The sequence below is a fragment of the Delphinus delphis genome, chromosome 10 (assembly GCF_949987515.2).
Source record: "Delphinus delphis chromosome 10, mDelDel1.2, whole genome shotgun sequence".
Classification (NCBI taxonomy): Eukaryota; Metazoa; Chordata; class Mammalia; order Artiodactyla; family Delphinidae; genus Delphinus; species Delphinus delphis.
The window spans coordinates 54,509,516-54,523,142 of NC_082692.2; the positions used below are offsets into that span (position 1 = coordinate 54,509,516).

Below are 13,627 nucleotides of genomic sequence, written 5' to 3' on the forward strand. Positions count from 1 at the left end.
AAAACAGAGGTTATATAACCAGCTTCCTTTGCCAATTATTAAGTGTGGAGTAGTTCAAACAGGTTCAAATATCGATATACTTAAGTAGGATTTTTTTTTCTACTTGAAGTTACAATAGAGATTTATAGAAAAATACTTCCTGGTATTTACACTTTAGCAAAATCCAGATTTGTTTTAAAATTAGAAGCGTTCTTGAATATTTTACAAATGTATCTTGGTTTCTAAGGATGTGTGTGTGTGTGTGTGTGTGTGTGCTTTTGTACATAGGTGCACAATCAGTATATGCAGATTACTTCAGGGTTTTCTAGAAAAAGTTTTTCAAATATAGTTTGAGAATTTTGGTATCTTGAAATAAGACCAATTTATCTATTATTTGGGAACTAAAATGTTATTTAGAGCACACAACAATTTAGTTCTCAAATAATAAATAAATGTACTTTTGTTGTCAGAAATACTCGAAATATAGCTCTTGTTTCCTTTGGCAAGAATTTCAACTTGTTTTATGATTAATCCTATGCAATGTTGTTCCTTTTAGGAAGGTTAAGTTGATAAAGCAATATATTTGAGAGAGACCTGTTTTGCCTGTAGGGTGATTTCTGAAGGGTATTTATGTATAAATAGAGATTCGGGGAGGACCTCATCTTTGGTCTCCTTTGCATGTGCTGGGATTCTTCAGGGAGAGCTGATGATGAGGGTGTGAGGCACCACCTGGCTTGGGGGTGGCACGTGGAAGAGAATTCTGTAAGCCATCGGCAAAAACGTTTTCCTCCTTTAAAAAAAAAAAGACCTTTGTTTACATCTGAGAATGCATATACCTGCCAGCTCTGAATCCTGGGCTTAATTACGGTGACAATTTTATCTTTCTCTGCTATTAAAATTTGTAAGTTATTAATGCTACTTTATACACACACACACACACACACACACACACACACACACACACATTTTCATCAGTTACTGAATCGTAGCCCATAACTGTCTCTTGTCTTATTTATGAAAATGTGGTAGATGGATGATGAGATGATTTTTTAGGACCTTTCCACAATAATCAGGCAGATGCTCTGGAGATTGGTTATGGGGAACATCATCTTTGACTTGCAAGTGACTTATTTTTTAATTCAAAGAGTTTTGGGCTGCTTCACTTTCCCCCAGATGCTATTAGATTAATGAGTCTGAAGAGGTCAGCATGTCTTTGATCAACTCCTTCAAAGAAGTAATTGCGTCTCAGTTATTCAGTACCAGCCAGAACATCCTAAATGTAATTGACCTCTCTTCAACCTCAACAGATGAGAAATAACAAAGTATTAAATTCATCGTGGATATCTGACACAATCTCACTTTTGTCACATACCAGGACTTGGCTCAAAGTTGACTCAAACCGGTAGGGAAACCAAACTAAAGGAAATAAAGACAATGGGATATTTAGCTTACTTTAAAGAGATCCTCATAGGAATAATGTCAAGGGCACATCATCTGTATTTGTTTCCTTTTATAAAATTAAATGTCAAATTTTTTAAAAAAGATATTTTTCTGAAAAGCTTTTTTCTTAGTTGGCTGTTTTTGCCTTTTGTTTAATAAAATTTTTGCACACTTGATCTTCGGGATGCATGTTAAATGCACAGAGGTTAAAACAGAAATCGTTCTAGAGATGCCCCCATTAAAATGCTCAGACCACTGAGAAAAACATTTATGCCCAATCTAGCCCTTTGGCTTAGTGGAAGGAAATGATTTCTCCAGTAAAATGTAGAAAGAAACCAATATCCTGCTGGCATCTCTGAGCGGTGGTTACATTAGCAGCATTTTTAATTCAAAAATTCAATATTGAAAAGTCATTATTATTTCTTTAGTTTTATTTTATCTTAAAATCGACCTGTTAAGTCTCTATTTATCCCTTTAGCCAGGTGACTTATTCATCATTTAGAAAATCCACACGTATAATTTTACATTTGTAAATTTACATTTACAAACTTAGTACTTTGGACATGGTTTTATATTAGTTCCTAAACACAGTCGTATTTTAGGACTGTTGCACCATATTTTGTTTAGACTTCTCTTTCTCTGTTTGTTAAAACTTAATTTGATCTACCTTTCCCAAGCACATATGATAATGGAATTTTATCTTCCCTAAGTTGTATATTAAACCCAAGATAGCAGAGAAATGTGTGCTAGAGAATGCAAGCTAAGAAGAAAGTCACTGGGTTTTTTGTGTGAAAAACTAAGATATATTAGATGGAGCTTGATATTCTTTCCCAATTAACTTCATTTCGTTCTCACTTGTTTTCTGAGCACCCCGCTGCCCCTGCCAACTCCCCGCCAAGATTGTTTGATAGCGTCTCTTCAGTTTGAGAGTCTTGCAGGTCATCTGTTTATGTTGTGAGAGTTTATTGTTGCCAGGTCATAATTTCAGGATTGTGGCTTTACAGCTCTCCCATCCTCAGGTGGATCGTGCCAAGTTTGCACGCTCTGCCGTGATCTGAACTTGTCCTTTTGGCTCCTGATGGCAGCTGCATCTCGGCAGCCCTAGAGGAAACCACTAGCTCAGGACCTGATGCTCTCAGGTTTCTCCAGCAGCTTCATTCACAACATCTCTCTTCTGACCTTGGCACTACACGGGCTAAATCTATGTGAAACCTGGAGACACCGTGACGGAAAAGAGCTGCATGAGAATGGTTTACACTTCTAACTCTAACCGGTTTTTTTTCCTTTTTTTTATTTCCATTTTTTCTGAAAATGGTACATATTTTTCTTAATTCTTTTCCTCTTGGAGGGGAAAAGTAGTCTGAAAAGCAGGCAAGGATTTGGGCTCCCTCAGCATATCCAGAACATCTGATACAATGCTTTTTTTTATTTTTCAGTCAGTTTGCTCCCAGGAAAGCCTTTTTGTGGAAAACAGGTAAAATGAAATTTGCTTTTTCATGTCTTTAGAGGAACAAAGTCTGTCAATGTGTCTTGTTTTTCATAGATATACATATGCCATATATAAGTGTGTGCTTGAATATATGTATAAATAAATACATATATCTATGTGTACACACGTATATATGCACACATATATGTTATTTAGCATGTCTAAAAGCTATTTAACTTTGGGGAAAAATTCCCTCCATTACTTCCAAACATAAGTTTCAACAATTTCCTTATTTAAAGTCTCAACTTCTGGTCCTTCCAAAGGTATAATCCTGTTACCTTGCCCAGGCATTAAAAAGTATAAATGTTGAGACAAGAACTTGCAGTTTCATTGGCTTATTGAATAGGCTGCTAAAAGTACTTGTGTATTTGGTGTTATTGGCCTCTTCCTGTGCCCTATCGTTCTATGTAGCTACACAGATGATAATTTGAATAGTATCGTTTTATGTTTCTCATTCTAAATAATCTGTCTTCATAAAAGGCTGAACTTGGAAAACTTATCTAAACCGATCTAGATTTATCAGTGTACCTGGCGGGGTATTAGTAGAGAAGGTGGTGGTTATGACATGAATGTGTTAAAACATTTATACAAAGTCTTGAGTATAAGAGCAGAAGTTCTCAAATTTAGCATGTACCTTTTAAAAATAGTTCTAAACTGATATAGATATTAAAATGCTCCATTGATTTAATTGCACGTTTTCAAGGGGAATTAAGGAATTCCTCATTAGCTGTACTGATCACATTAAAATGCATCACAGTGGGCAACTTGGATTGGAAATATGGTAGCCATTAAAAGAGTGGTGGTTAATTTCATTTCAGGTGTTGGCTTAATGGGTATCCCTATAAAATGGATTAAAATGGAGGCTATTTGATTAAATTCCAGTACTTAGAGAAAAGTTAAACCTGGCATTCAAGAGGATTGGTTTAAAAAATGCCCTCATTCTTAGTAGCAGTTAGAAAACGTCAAGTAACTACCCTCAACTGAGTAACCTCTTGTAGAAGAAGGGATGAAAGTAGTGAACAGGTCTTTACAAGGCATCCAAAAGCATCCTCAAAAACCCATACAGTTTTCAACAAGTATTCTTTTTTTACAGTAAATTAAGAATCCGTGAGCTTTACCATCGTAGGGATGTTAAAGCAATCCAAAATTCTATATCCAAAATTGAATTTGGATGTTGGATGCAACATTTGGATGTTGAAGCAATCCAGAATTCTATATCCTTACCCAAAGAACGAAGTGAGCATTTAGAATTCAGTTTAGTAGGACATGTCATTCCCTAGTCTTCTAGCCAATCATTTTCCCTACTTACTCCCTAATCTTCGTCATATACTTGTGTTTTGTATGAAAAGACTGCTAGTGCACTTGTGTCCCTAATATTCAAATTGGATTATATTCATCAATACAATAATTTGTCACAAATATGCATTGCATATGTGAAGAAGTATTGATGGTCCCCAAAAGCAAAATTCTGAATAGATCCCTACAAAAATAAATATATTTCTTTGATACCTGCCTTTGGAAGGCACATTTCACTATGCCCAAAATATAAAGAATAACTAATACTACCCAAAGAAAAAAATCGCAACCGATATATTTAATTAATTAAATGTCTATTATATCTATATCCATCTCTTTGATTCTCCCCTCCTCTTCCATTCCATCTGTTTCTTCTTCCCTTCTTCCTGTCTAGCATCGGTACTTTATCCTAGGGTAGGGAAAAATCAGGCTGCCATTAATTCATTAGGGCAAAATTCTACATCTTGAAAATAAACCGTAGCATATAGGGTTGATTTGCAAGACAGGTGTGCCATAGTTGAGTACACATCCGTTTAACATAGGGCATTTAGTACCCTTAGATTTTATATCATAAAAATCATGTTTTTCATTTCCAGTAGGCTCTTGGAAGACAGTAACATATGCAGTGAGACCTATAAGAAAAGACAGCTCTTTCGGTTGGTATGGTTTACTTTTTTAAAACTGTGTTTTCAGATGATGTGGTGGAATCAATGTTAAATATAAGTGTATTAGTGTAAAATATCTCTGTTCATGAAATAAAATATGTTTGGTTATCTCTTTGTAAAGGTTATTACTGAGCTAGTGTTGAAGCCATACGGGGTCCTGTGAGATACGGGACTGGGAAACCAAGTGCTTTGTCTACAGCCCTTTAGGGTTCTTCCTCGGATTTTCTGGGTTTTTTTCCTCCAGGACTAACTTTGACAGCACACTGATTTCACATTCCCAAATCAACTTTGGTGCATTACACTGAGTTAAAATTTCTCTTATAGCTTGCAATTGTGTATACGTTCCCAACACTGGAAAACAAATCAATGAAAACTCTATTTGAGTAGTTGATTTTTAGCCACTACTATCCATCATAATATTTCAAACAATATTTTTTCAAGCACAGATTTTATTTCTAAAGAAAGATATGGGATTGTTTCCAATTATAATGAACTGCTTAAATCAAGATCTGTGTGGGATAAGGAGAATAGGTTTTATATATATATATATAATATGTATAAAGTTTTATACTAGGCTAGAGAGTGCCATGAAAGCAGAGGTACTATACCTGCTCTCTCATTACTTTATTTTTATTTTTTATTTATTTATTTATTTATTTATTTTGCGGTACGCGGGCCTCTCACTGTTGTGGCCTCTCCCGTTGCGGAGCAACAGGCTCCAGACGCGCAGGTTGTACTATACCCGCTCTCTCATTATTTTTATTTTTTATTTACTTATTTATTTATTTTGCGGTACCCGGGCCTCTCACTGTTCTGGCCTCTCCCGTTGCGGAGCAACAGGCTCCAGACGCGCAGGCTCAGCGGCCATGGCTCACGGGCCCAGCCGCTCCGCGGCATGTGGGATCTTCCTGGACCGGGGCACGAACCCGTGTCCCCTGCATCGGCAGGCGGACTCTCAACCACTGCACCACCAGGGAAGCCCACTTTATTTTTTTAATTAAAAATTTTTTTTATCTCATTACTTTATTAAATGTGTCTCTACCATCCATTATAGGGCAATGGATACACAGTGCTATATATATTTTATATGTATATGTGTATATATATATTCAATACCTAATACATATATTTACCTAATATATATATTTAATATGCTAGTGCTTTTATGAATATTAGGATTCATCTCTGTTGTAGGAAAGGCAAAACAAACAAACCAACAGAACTTCTTGACCACTGAGAAAAAAGGAAATACCCAGAAGTAAATGAATTCTATGCTTAGAACATATCTTTTTGCTGTAAATCTGAACTTATGACCTCATCCTTAGAAAAGTTAGAGCAATTTCTTTTCTTTTTACACTTTGGCAGAAACAAACAAAAAAACCAGGATCTATTTTTTTAACTTCCTTTACTTTTCTAGGTTGAACTATACATCTAATACCTTCCTCTTGTATCATTAGACAGTTTATTTTCACACTTGAATATTAAGAAAATAACCTTGCATTTTTTCCCTTGAAAGCCCAGAGAAGGACTAGAATGTATCTGTGCTCGTGCAGTCACACACCATGACCTGGCTTGTTTAGACCAGTACAGATAAAATGTGGGTTCTTGACCCCTAGAGGCATTTAGTTTTACATAGCCCCAAATCTGGTCCCTAGCCAGAGCTACCGTCTACTGAAGTCAACCATCCCAAATACGGATGCTATAACCCACCAAAATTACCAAGCACAGAAACTCAGGAATATGACTTAGCACAAAGCCATCCACACACTGATAAAAGCAGTTCAAAATGTACGTTATACCTAACTTGGTAAAAAAAAAAAAAAAAAAAAAAAGTGTCACGTTCAAACATGAAGGACATAAAAGTTATCAGTTATGTTAATCAGCACAGAAGCAGAACTTAGAGTATGTGCTTTATGACTACTCTGGGGTCAAATTCTAGTTATGTACAAGAGGGCCAACGCCTCTTGATGGCCAGATATTCATTATCATTGTCTTCCTGGTTTCCAATAGAAGAACACTAGGACTGGGCTTGTTAGGAAGTATAGGAAGGCACTTGTGGATATGATACCTATGATTCCACACCCAGATATATATGAAATTCAGTTCTGGACCTTACCTTGCCAGTGTTAAGGTGAATGATTGATAGAGCAGTAAAAGATATGATTTCAGTGTATCTGTATCTAGAGATCATAAATTAAATGCATTATTTTGAATCTCATTAATGCTAACTCTCTAAAGCAACAACTTAAACTCCATTTTTTATAAAATGCACAGATCTTGACTTGAGATGAGGATTTGAGCCAGTGGATTAGAGTTAGAAGAAGTTAAGGAAATCTTAGGTTGCCTTATTGGCTATGGGATGTGACATGAGCCTAGAGGAACTACCCAGTGCTTTAGAAACACACTAAAATGCACTTAGGAATAGTGGTGGACACCTCCTTTGCAGAGAAAGGCTTAGCCACTCTGGCATTTAGAGGAAGTCTAAATTCCTCCCATGGAGGTGCAGAGTTGATAATTGAAGCGGACTTTAGTGATGATCGCCTCCATATGGGGAATTGCCTTCTGATGCATCCTGTATGCTGAGGACCCCACTCCAAATCTTTTCCTATAATAAATATTCTGCGTTATCTACAGGGGAGATTATTGTCACACCCTTGGTACGTTCATGGTTGCTAAATAATGATTTAGTCAGGCTTTGTCAAGGGTGGGTCAAATCAATCAGAATTATATGAGAAAAGAATGAAGCTGAATTTGGAGATTTAAAGGGAAACAATCAGGAATAGAGCACCTTGAAGGGCTGGTTTTTCTCCACCCAGTCTCCTCTGGGCTGTTTGAATTTCATAGGTGTTTAAGAACTAAAGTCACGTGGCCCTTGGTGAGTGTCTGATACTTACTATTCACAAACTAGTCTTTTTTTTAAATAGTCCTTGTTTCTAAAACCAGCCATCCCCGAGGTACGGAACGCAGAGAGAATGTTTGTAAGAAAACATTAAGAGAGGACAGCAGGGCGCTGAGTACTTTTTGTTTTGTGAATTTTCTGTTGCATTTCCTCTCCTCACTGTACAAAGTCTTTATCACAGACTAGCTGTTTCATCTTTATTATCTCCTGGATCCATTGACCTTCTTAAGTTTTCACAAAATGAAAGAAAACGTTTAGTAAGTAAAGTTGAAGCAAAACCTAAAATTTTCTGTATACCTTCTGTACAATTTGGTGGGTGAGTGTTTCAATCAGATATGTATACTTCTGGCATCTCAACAGCCCATGATTGTCTTTAGAAGAATATTAATAAAACTGCTATTCACCACTGTGATCAAGATTTCTATCACATTGCACAGTGATATGAAATGAGGGGTTATATCTATTGCCCATGGTTTTTGTCCCCTTTGCTTATTCATAATCCATGAGAATCTTAGAATATTTTGATGATCCATTATTTCCAAACTGCAGAAAAGCCTTTGAAAAATAGTAACCAAGTCACTCTTTAAGCAGTTGGAAACCAATGAAAATGCAAATTTCATCAACTTCCTCTATAAAATACATGCAGTTTTGCACACTGCTTAGAAATACTCTGTAGTCTTCAAAAATGACTTTTGACTATTGGATCTCTTCCAATAAGTTCAATCTTTTTCTATTTGAATTTTGAACAAATGTGTCATTTCATCTATGGAGCTATTTTGTTATTCCCATCGATCTCCTTGGAAAGTTTCGTGTCAGTGTAGTGTTTGCACTGTTGTTATTATCACGAATTTTTCTGTGTGAAAGGTATTAAAGGGCTCTTTCCTCTGCCCATGAAGGTTAAACTCACTGGGCAAAATTCTCACCAAAGGTTAACAGAGGAATTCCTGTGATCTCTGTGCTGTCTGCCAAAGCCTTAATATGTATATAATATAGTTAGCAACTAAATTAGTAAATGGCTTCTTTGAAACTGTGTATTTTACCATGGTCCAATTACTTAATGCTAAAGGGAAACATGAAACTCTTCTTCGGTGGGAGTTGCTTTTAGGATCATTTAACATCGTAATTGCTTTCAAACACTGAGTCATTGTTGATTTGGGTCAGGAGAATTTACCTTCCTCTCTCCTCTCCACAAGAGAAGTTACCAATTATATCTTATATCCTATTTTTCTTGTTGTTTCCCCTTCACTGGCAGAGGGACCATGTGACATTTCTAGGTTTGGTTTTTCGTTTGTAGCATGAGTGTTTGTGTGATGTGTTACCTGTCTGTCTGTACATCAACAAGGTGTCTGTGCACTGTTTGTGAGGCGACAGGTGTCAAGGAAAGGGTTGACAAGAAGGGTCTTGTGTAGACGGTTCTTACAAGAAAGGTCCCGCTCTGTGTCCGTTCTGCTCTCGGAATCTAATGCTGTCCCGTGCATCTTTCTGATGGCCACGCTCCAGGGGCAACAGAGACAGCTCGGGGAGAACATCTGGAAGTCGGCAGAGCAGCTCGGAGAATGAACTCAAGTGGTCTGACCACCAAAGAGCCTGGAGCAGCACAGATTCTGACAGCTCCAACCGCAATCTCAAACCTGCCATGACCAAGACGGCGAGTTTTGGGGGCATCACGGTGCTGACCAGGGGTGACAGCACATCCAGTAGCAGGAGTACCGGGAAGCTGTCCAAAGCAGGTAGTTAGTACTGAATGGGTTTATGTCCTGTGATAGTTTCCTCTGATTCCACCCAAGCTGTGCAGTCAGTGCTCTCACTGACTTCCCTGAACTAAAGATAATGATGTGACTATTAATCACTGGGATAGCAAAAAAGTCAGAAGGTGCAATTGAAATAACAATACTGCCTCTTGCAAGCTGTGCGCCTGGGTCCAATTATTAATCTCTCTAATCTTCAATTTCCTTATCTATAAAATGTGGGTGGTAATAGAATGATACTGTAACTCCCCTCAGTAGACTATTGTCAGTTTAAATTTGACCATTTATATAAAATCAGTTACCAAGGCACCTGCACAAGGCGGCTATTTAACCAAGTTAGCTATTTTTAGAAATGCAATATTATGATTTATTCCTTAAAGATAAGGAATAGGATAAGGAAAGAGAGCCTCAGAAATTTTCAAGTCTCCAAGTAGCTAGGTGCATGCATCTTCTTTTTTCCCGTTTTTTTCTTGTAAGTGAATAGTGATCTTTTTTAATTTTTTTTGCGGTACGCGGGCCTCTCACTGTTGTGGCCTCTCCCATTGCGGAGCACAGGCTCCGGACGTGCAGGCTCAGCGGCCATGGCTCACGGGCCCAGCCGTTCCGCAGCATGCGGGATCCTCCCGGACCGGGGCACGAACCTGTGTCCCCCGCATCAGCAGGCGGACTCTCAACCACTGCGCCACCAGGGAAGCCCGAATAGTGATCTTTTGACATAGGTAGTTGAAGTTTGCATTCATACTGGTGCATTCATAGCCTGCATGTGCAGTGAGTGGGAGTCCAGGGCCCCGAGGGGAAATGCTGAATGGACAACGCCAAGCAGAGGTAAAACACGGGCAGTCCTCCACTGTGAATACTTTCCCAACCAAGCTTCTCACTGACGCTGGGGAGCCTCTTTGTGAAATCTCGGCTCATTATGCTAATGGTTTAACATAATTATGTTGTTGACAAGTGCTTCCTAAGAAATTATCTTGTGTTTTCCTACATAGGCAGAAAATTAATAGCATTTAGTCTCAGCCACTACTTTATGTATATATTCTGCTTCTTGGAAAGATTCAGGTGGGCTCGCACTGCCTTCTGTCATCTCTATTCACCAATTGGTGAATTCTTGATTTCTTCCTCTAATTAATTGCTCTTATATCCCACTATTGCCGCAATCTGAAGTCAAGAAAATCCACTGTGTACACTTGAGTTCCTGTAAACTAAGACAGGTTAAAGAGTTTTAAATCTCCTTCAACGCAGAAACGAAGTACCTTAAATGGTGCACTTAAAAATTCCAGCACACCCAAAGAGCTCTTAGGATTTTTAAATTAATCGTCCTTCTCCACACACCAACCACCAATCATCTCCAAAGCAAAGCTCTTTGGAAACATTTAAAACACTTCAAGAATGCTAAAATGCCATGTTCTTTGAAGAATGATTAGAAATTGTAAGTGCTTCAGACATTTTTTTTTTTTTCTTTTCATCTAAGTGTCTCCATTTGAAAGCCTGTCAGGGTACAGGAATGGCAAGAAAAAAAATTAAAGGGGATCAAGATAGGATGTCAAAACAAACTTACAATCTCCCAAGATGGTTTTATGAAGCAAAGCTGTCAATTTTGCTGTCATGGCGCTTCAGAACCACACAAGTTTCTGATTTTTTACTTTATTGTTCACAGTGGAATGGCAAACTTTTTTTGACCTTTTAGAAGCTAAGTCTGGAGTTGTGACGTTTAAGTTATTCTTCTCCTCCTCTAATTACATAGGTTCTAGCTTCAAATAGTTAATAATGAGACTCTTTCCAGGTGGGAAACATGTTTTGCTCCATTTGGGGAAAAGCATATCAACTGAAGTCAGAATGCACAAGCACATCCTCTTGAGATCTGGGCTGTATTTCCCTTATTGTACCCCCTGCACTGAGCACAGCAGTGGTCACCTATCAGGGGTCCAGTGCAGGCCTGTGGAGACAGCTGATTTCATCACATCCTCATTGGGAAGAGGACTTGAATGGCGCTTGCACTGCGACCCCAGCTTTTTCTTGGTAGTGGCGATGGGGTTGAGAGAGAAGTGTGTGTGATATCTATTTCTTTCCACACTGGCCACACCATGTTGGGTTTTTTTGTTTGGTTGGTTGGGTTTTTAAATCTAATTTTTATTTTATATTGGGGTATAGTTGATTTACAATGTTGTGTTAGTTTCAGGTTTACAGCAAAGTGGTTCAGTTATACATATAACTGAATTCTTTTTCAGATTCTTTTCCCATATAGGTTATTACAGAGTGTTGAGTAGAGTCCCCTGTGCTATACAGTAGGTCCTTGTTGATTATCAATTTTGTATATATTAGTGTGTATCTGTTAATCCCAACCTCCTGATTTATCCCTCCCCCCCCCTTCCCTCTTTGGGAACCATAAGTTTGTTTTCGAAGTGTGTGAGTCTGTTTCTGTTTTGTAAATAAGTTCACTTGTATTGTTTTTATAGATTCCACATATAAGTGATATCATATGGTATTTGTCTTTCTCTTTCTGACTTACTTCACTTAGTATGATAATCTCTAGGTCCATCCATGTTGCTGCAGATGGCATTATTTCAATCTTTTTATGGCTGAGTAATATTCCATTGTATATATGTACCACATCGTCTTATCCGTTCATCTGTTGATGGACATTTAGGTTGCTTCCATGTCTTGGCTATTGTAAATAGTGCTGCCATGAACATGGGGTTGAGAAATAAGTGTGTGATATGTTTCTTTCCACACTGGCTACACCATGTTGTTTTACTACCATCCTTCTCTCTTGATGTCCAGAGCAGGGCTTCTCGACTTCAGCTGCATCAGACTCACAAGAAGAATTTGTTCAAGCACAGATGGCTTCTCTACAAACCAAGCTTGAGAAACAACTGCTCTGGAGAAATAAGATAGCCTTCCGTTTTGTTTTCACCATTTTACATGGCCTGGCATCTTGTTTTCTGGAGGCAAGGGTATCCTTGTTGTTGTTACCTTCCTGGTCTATGCCCTGGGGTATTTCTGGAGCCAGTGCAAGATGCCTCATCTTTCCATCACTTCCTCTTCTCCGTGTTTATTTTCGTCACTACACAAATGCATCCTGGATATTCTTTTTCCCTCGTAATTTCAGAAGCTTTAGGTTATTCTACTGAACTCTGACACTTGGATCTGGAAACATTTTCTCAAACTCAGGAGAGAAAAATACTCATGGTTCAGGGTCCCTGTAAAAGAAAAATTGCATCTGATGAGTTAAAGAGGCAGGGAAGACTTTACCCATAACTAATTCAATAGAGGTCAAGACTGTTGCAGTAGGGGAGAGAAACTAAACTCAACCCTGCTGGAACAAAGGCAGGAGAGTCTGTAAATGAGCTAGAGGGCCTTAAAGAGCTGATTGGTCAATTTGATAAGACCGCCTGTGTTTGCTAATTGGTGCTGAGACTTGCAGAGAAAGGCACCGTTTTTCTTGAGGACTTCACTTCAAACGGATGGCTCCCAAGTCCTTAAGAAAGACCTTCCCGTGTTGTAAAACTGATAAAAGGCTGGGAGAAGATTTGCATCTTTTTTTTTTTTATTAACATCTTTATTGGAGTATAACTGCTTTACAGTGGTGTGTTAGTTTCTGCTTTATAACAAAGTGAATCAGTTATACATATGTTCCCATATCTCTTCCCTCTTGCGTCTCCCTCCCACCCTCCCTATCCCACCCCTCTAGGTGGTCACAGAGCACTGAGCTGATCTCCCTGTGCTATGCGGCTGCTTCCCACTAGCTATCTGTTTTACGTTTGGTAGTGTATATATGTCCATGCCACTCTCTCACTTTGTCACAGCTTACCTTTCCCCTCCCTATATCCTCAAGTCCATTCTCTAGTAGGTCTGTGTCTTTATTCCCATCTTACCCCTAGGTTCTTCATGACATTTTTTTTTCTTAGATTCCATATATATTTGTTAGCATACGGTATTTGTCTTTCTCTTTCTGACTTACTTCACCCTGTATGACAGACTCTCTAGCTCCATCTACCTCACTACAAATAGCTCAATTTCGTTTCTTTTTATGGCTGAGTAATATTCCATTGTATATATGTGCCACATCTTCTTTATCCATTCATCTGATGAAGGGCACTTAGGTTGCTTC

The 13,627-nt window shown here is 38.2% G+C and overlaps 1 protein-coding gene across 19 annotated transcripts in view; it reads left to right on the top strand.

The window, feature by feature from the left end:
* Positions 1-13,627, top strand: part of ARPP21 (cAMP regulated phosphoprotein 21) — a 182,326-nt gene that overhangs the window by 92,408 nt on the left and 76,291 nt on the right. For 9 of the 19 annotated variants that reach the window (XM_060022135.1, XM_060022138.1, XM_060022132.1 and 6 more), the window contains 3 exons: positions 2,856-2,893; positions 4,801-4,860; positions 9,269-9,501. In XM_060022135.1, coding sequence (XP_059878118.1) covers positions 2,856-2,893; positions 4,801-4,860; positions 9,269-9,501 — 331 coding nt within the window. The remainder of the gene's footprint in view (positions 1-2,855; positions 2,894-4,800; positions 4,861-9,268; positions 9,502-13,627) is intronic. The other 10 variants (XM_060022139.1, XM_060022145.1, XM_060022140.1 and 7 more) reach the window with 5 other exon arrangements.